This window comes from Bufo gargarizans, unplaced genomic scaffold (genome assembly GCF_014858855.1).
Source record: "Bufo gargarizans isolate SCDJY-AF-19 unplaced genomic scaffold, ASM1485885v1 original_scaffold_1808_pilon, whole genome shotgun sequence".
Classification (NCBI taxonomy): Eukaryota; Metazoa; Chordata; class Amphibia; order Anura; family Bufonidae; genus Bufo; species Bufo gargarizans.
The window spans coordinates 261,689-268,371 of record NW_025334526.1 but is presented as its reverse complement, the minus strand read 5'-3'; the positions used below and the strand labels follow the sequence as shown (position 1 = coordinate 268,371).

At 44.5% G+C, this 6,683-nt stretch overlaps 1 protein-coding gene across 1 annotated transcript; it reads left to right on the top strand.

Annotated features, from left to right (window-relative positions):
* Window positions 1-532: 532 nt before the first annotated feature.
* Window positions 533-3,318, top strand: ACSL5 (acyl-CoA synthetase long chain family member 5; the record flags this gene model as incomplete). The annotated part of the gene is made up of 3 exons (XM_044274543.1): window positions 533-634; window positions 1,631-1,702; window positions 2,847-3,318. Coding segments are annotated over 3 exons (315 nt in total), but the record flags the coding sequence as incomplete, so codon positions are not given.
* Between the last annotated feature and the right edge of the window lie 3,365 nt (window positions 3,319-6,683).

Sequence of the window (6,683 nt, the reverse complement as noted above, 5' to 3'; positions counted from 1 at the left end):
GTCCATCCTCGGGCAGATATCAAGACCACTGCAGAAAGTGCCTGTCTTTATAAATCTCCCCCACAGTTTTGAAATTTACTGTTCATGATCCAATCTTTGAGTTTATAACATTTTGTATAACTTCAAAAATTCTTAAAAAGAACCAGATATTCTTCCCCGTGTTCCCCACTTCCCATAACCCCTGGCATTAGATGCTGGATCTTCATCTTGTGTGTTCTTCTTCCATGGAGATCAGTACTTGTTAGGGACAGACACATAGCACATCTGGTGAATGTAGGACACTAGGACCGTGGCTCAGTGTCTTGGGATCACATACAGTTGTCTCACCTCCTTAATTACTGATACAAATGACACCGACTCTTTCCTCGATTCCCAGAAATCCACAGGCGCTGTGTAATGTGTCAGGAATTACAGGAGCTAGTTACAGCACTGCTTGGGAAGCCATCAGGCCAGAGTGACACTGCCACCCAGTGGTGATGGGGTGAACTGCACCTCTATGCCTTGCTCAATAAACATGTATTTTTTTTCGTAGTCTTGCTTGGTGGGAGTAGTTGTCCCTGATCCAGAGGTTTTGCCAGATTTTGCAGCAAAACTTGGTGTCCGATGTTCCTTTGAAGAACTCTGCAAACATTTAGTGAGTATGGAGCATATTTAATGATACTGCTTGTGAGCCGCTGTATCTAAGCCTATCAAGTGCGATACTGTTTGTTATCTAATCCTATGTATGATACAACCTATTGAGAAACTGAATCTAATTCTATCATGTACAACACTGTCATCTGATTGAGCTGCTGATTGAGCTATCCTGTTTGATATCCGCTGCTATGTCAAATTCTGAAATGTGTGATACAGTCTGCTGAGCTGCAGTATCTAATCCTGCCATGTGTGATACAGTCTGCTGAGCTGCAGTATCTAATCCTATCATGTGTGATACAGTCTGCTGAGCTGCAGTATCTAATCCTGCCATGTGTGATACTGTCTGCTGAGCTGTGTATCTAATTTCTATCATGTGTGATACTGTCTGCTGAGCTGATGCATCTAATCCTCTCCTGTGTGATACAGTCTGCTGAGCTGTGTATCTAATCCTATCCTGTGTGATACTGTCTGCTGAGCTGTGTATCTAATCCTATCCTGTGTGATACTGTCTGCTGAGCTGTGTATCTAATCCTATCCTGTGTGATACTGTCTGCTGAGCTGTGTATCTAATCCTATCCTGTGTGATACTGTCTGCTGAGCTGTGTATCTAATCCTATCCTGTGTGATACTGTCTGCTGAGCTGCAGTATCTAATCCTATCCTGTGTGATACTGTCTGCTGAGCTGCAGTATCTAGTTCTATCATGTGTGATACTGTCTGCTGAGCTGTGTATCTAATCCTCTCCTGTGTGATACAGTCTGCTGAGCTGATGTATCTAATCCTATCCTGTGTGATACTGTCTGCTGAGCTGTGTATCTAATCCTATCCTGTGTGATACTGCCTGCTGAGCTGTGTATCTAATCCTCTCCTGTGTGATACTGTCTGCTGAGCTGCAGTATCTAGTTCTATCATGTTTGATACAGTCTGCCTAGTCTGTTTCTAAGCCTATGATTTCTGATATGTTATAGTGATGTTTTCAATATATTTTCCACCAGGCTGTGAAGAAAGCCATACTAGAGGACTTGATTAAAACTGGGAAACAGGCCGGCCTGAAGTCTTTTGAACAGGTACTGAATATAATAACTTCAGCCTTTAAAGAAAGTTACATAATGAATATAAGAATAGTAAGAGTTACATCATGTATTATACTCCAGAGCTGCACTCACTATTCTGCTGGTGCAGTCACTGTGTACATACATTACTTATCCTGTACTGATCCTGAGTTACATCCTGTATTATACTCCAGAGCTGCACTCACTATTCTGCTGGTGCAGTCACTGTGTACATACATTACTTATCCTGCACTGATCCTGACTTACATAATGTATTATACTCCAGAGCTGCAATCACTATTCTGCTGGTGCAGTCACTGTGTACATACATTACTTATCCTGTACTGATCCTTAGTTACATCCTGTATTATACTCCAGAGCTGCACTCACTATTCTGCTGGTGCAGTCACTGTGTACATACATTATTTATCCAGTACTGCTCCTGAGTTACATCCTGTATTATACTCCAGAGCTGTACTCACTATTCTGCTGGTGCAGTCACTGTGTACATACATTACTTATCCTGTACTGATCCTGAGTTTCATCCTGTATTATACTCCAGAGCTGCACTCACTATTCTGCTGGTGCAGTCACTGTGTACATACATTACTTATCCTGTACTGATCCTGAGTTACATCCTGTATTATACTCCAGAGCTGCACTCACTATTCTGCTGGTGGAGTCACTGTGTACATACATTACTTATCCTGTACTGATCCTGAGTTACATCCTGTATTATGCTCCAGAGCTGCACTCACTATTCTGCTGGTGCAGTCACTGCGTACATACATTACTTATCCTGTACTGATCCTGAGTTAGATCATGTATTATACTCCAGAGCTGCACTCACTATTCTGCTGGTGCAGTCACTGTGTACATACATCACTTATCCTGTACTGATCCTGAGTTACATCCTGTATTATACTCCAGAGCTGCACTCACTATTCTGCTGGTGCAGTCACTGTGTACATACATTACTTATCCTGTACTGATCCTGAGTTACATCCTGTATTATACTCCAGAGCTGCACTCACTATTCACTGTGTACATATATGAATGCAGTTTCTGAATGCAGCTCTGAAGTATGTCTTTGTAAGGTAAAGTACTGGCAGTGATTGGTAAATTCCCCAGCATGATGTTTTTTTTTATTGTTTTTAAGGTGAGGGATATTTACGTCCATCCTGAAATGCTGACCATTGAAAACGGTTTACTGACGCCAACGATGAAAGCCAAGCGAGCCGAGGTGGCCAAATACTTCAAGAGCCAGATGGATGACTTGTACAGTAAAATCCAGGACTGAAGTGGCGCTCCGCTAGGATCAGCCCCTCCGACCTTCCTGGTGCCACAGTCTCAGTCTGGACGAGCCGCTCCTCGCTGCGCAGGCGGCACATCTGGGCACAGTCATCCCCGTCAGCTGCACAGAGTCCAGAGCTCCGGACCTTGTAAATATTTTTAAATGTATTTTATGACTTGCAGCTCCCCAGCTGCTGTGCAACTACAAGTCCCAGTATGTCCTAGAGACTGCTTGAGGCGAGTGCATACTAGGAGTTGTAGTCCACAGCTGCTGGAGGTTGATGAAGAGGGGGGTGGGGGTCCTGTGCTGTATATACCAAGCTAATAAAACCTACTAAGAACAAGGATGTGTTGGGTTCACTTTGGGGGTCACTGCTGATTGTGCCCCCCACAGAGGTATGACAGGAGGGACAGTTCTAGACCAGGGATGCCCAACCTGCGGCCCTCCAGCTGTTGTAAAACTGCAACTCCCATCATGCTCGGCTGCAGGCTGATAGCTGTAGGCTTTCCAAGAATGCTGGGAGTTGTAGTTTTGCAACAGCTGGAGGGCCGCAGGTTGAGCATCCCTGGTCTAGACCATTGCTACCTGTCAGGGGTCTTGGTCATGCTCCAGGCTGCTCTGGATGACATCACAGGGAGCCTATGGGCTGACAGAGGGCCCCCCCCCCCTCCAAACTCATTACTATTCGCAGTATTTACGGGGAAGATTTAGCGGTAACTCTGATCCCAGCTGTTGCGCAGGATGTCACTGCTGCAGCGCCATCCACTGGACATGCTGTGCCATTGCAGCCTATTGTGGTAAGTACAGAACAACAGTACAGGAAGAGGAAAGAAGACATGGCCGCTTTCTCCCAGAAGTATAGCGCTGCAATACCCGAAGCGGCCCATGGACAGGGGTGGCGCTGTCCTTTGCCCCGTGTGTACAGACGCCGCAGCAGCGTTCAATCAGATGTTTTTGTGCGTTTTATTACCAAGTGACATACGGAACATTTGTAAAAAGATCACATCTCCGATGAAACTCGACCAGGGGTCTAGAGCCACGGTGTCCAGTCTGCATGATGAGAGTTGTAGTTGCACACCACCTGGAGGGCACAGTATGGAGACCGCTGCTCTAGACAATAACATCAAGCATCATCCAAGATGACCCGGAGAGATCCAGGGAACGGGAATTTTTGGCATAAAACAGAAAAAAATAACTCCTGTGATAGGACGGCCGCGTCGCGGTCACCGGGTGGAAGGGTAATAAGAGCCGCCTCCTCCCCCAGAATCCCAGGACGAGCCCACCCCGGAAGAAAGGGCGATAACGGGGTGTAAGCCGCTGACAGCCCGCTAGGCTGACCTGAATTAACTCCTGAGTTACCAGCCCGGGAATCTTCCTATTCACAATGATATAACGCGGGCGGGTGAATGCGCCAGGAGCGGCTGTGATGGAATAAGGTGGAGGCCATGATGCCGCTGAAAGCGGAACGGGATTAAAAATCCACGATAAATGCACCGTAACCACTGGCGAACCCCGTGTAGTAGAGCCGAGTTTGTTTGTTTCATGTCATGTTGCTGTGAATTTACCTGAAGTCCTATGTAACACTACAATCAACACATATAACTGCAGGTGACATCTACTATGTTATCTGTACTCATAGAGTTATCACTGTGGTATCTGTGGTGTTACATAGGACTGCAGGTGACATCTACTATGTTATATGTACTCAGAGAGTTATCACTGTGGTATCTGTGGTGTTACATAGGACTGCAGGTGACATCTACTATGTTATCTGTACGCAGAGAGTTATCACTGTGGTATCTGTGGTGTTACATAGGACTGCAGGTGACATCTACTATGTTATATGTACTCAGAAAGTTATCACTGTGTTATCTGTGGTGTTACATAGGACTGCAGGTGACATCTACTACATTATCTGTACTCATAGAGTTATCACTGTGTTGTCTGTGGTGTTACATAGGACTGCAGGTGACATCTACTACATTATCTGTACTCAGAGAGTCATCACTGTGTTGTCTGTGGTGTTACATAGGACTGCAGGTGACATCCACTACATTATCTGTACTCACAGAGTTATCACTGTGTTACCTGTGGTGTTACATAGGACTGCAGGTGACATCTACTACATTATCTGTACTCAGAGAGTTATCCCTGTGTTATCTGTGGGGTTACATAGGACTGCAGGTGACATCTACTACATTATCTGTACTCAGAGAGTTATCACTGTGTTAGCTGTGGTGTTACATAGGACTGCAGGTGACATCTACTACATTATCTGTACTCAGAGAGTTATCACTGTGTTAGCTGTGGTGTTACATAGGACTGCAGGTGACATCTACTACATTATCTGTACTCAGAGAGATATCACTGTGTTATCTGTGGTGTTACATAGGACTGCAGGTGACATCTACTACATTATCTGTACTCAGAGAGTTATCACTGTGTTATCTGTGGTGTTACATAGGACTGCAGGTGACATCTACTACATTATCTGTGCTCTGGGAAGGTCAGATAACAAGCTCAGCTCTGCATTATCTGTGACATGACTGATGGACATCCCCTCCGCCCCGTCCTCATGTTATCCAATCATGGCCTGTTGCTCCACCTGTAGTAGTCCGCCACCACTATCCGCCCCTCACTCCGGCTCCACTATTATATCCACATCATCCGCTCCGTCGGATCGGTCTTATTCAGAAGGTTATTGGTGCGGTACAGATAATACTCGCTCTTTTGAAGCTTTGCTTGTATTTTTCAGTCCTTTTATTTTTCATATAAATAAATCGCTATAATGTATAGTAATCCTGACAGCGCTGAACTGATTGCGGCCCCACGTTTCGGGGGTCACGCCCCCTTAATCATGTTTTAAATACAATCTCTTTCCATCATCATCATCATTTCCATATATTTATTAACAGCTTCAGTTACTGAGATGCTGATCATAGAAATACCTTAAAGTTGCAAATTTCATTTAACCCTTTAGGACATAGTGTCTCCATTCCCATCATCCATCTGGTCTGGTATTGGAGCCAGTTACGTGTTGCAGTGTAGTTTCGCTATACTTGCTTTCCTTTGTTTCACCTGCATTTCCGTATATCGTCTAATATTAGATTTACGTTCCTTTAATCGTATTTTTACTTCTCCTTTTGTCTGTCCGACGTTCCATAAACTACACGGACATCGAATGCCGTAAACGACACCTTTTGTCATACATGTAGAAAAATGGCGCATTGGGATTAGATCTATCAAATTGCAGTCAGAGGAGGACAAACATGGGAAGGTCCTTTCTGATGTCACCTCTGATAAGTGCATTCCCTGCCGTTCTACCGCTCCGATATAAAAAACTAGGTTTTTCTTTAAATAAATTGCCATATTTTTTTTATCATGTTTTAATAATCCCAAATATTCATAGCATTTGTTATGAGAGTCGCGTGTCTATCATAGGTCCCCGTCTACACGCTGCGATTATCCTCGGCTCAGATCTTCACGTGAAATTGTATCTGCTTCACTACTAATGTGTTTAATCAATCTCCCTGGGTGACCACGATCGCAGAGTTTTTTTTTAGCTAATGTTTTTTTTATGCTGGTCATACTCGTGGTCCGTTTGAGGCTACTTTCACACCAGCGTTTTTGCAGGATCCGTCATGGTTCAGCAAAAGCGCTTACGTTACTGATAATACAACCGTCTGCATCCGCTATGAACGG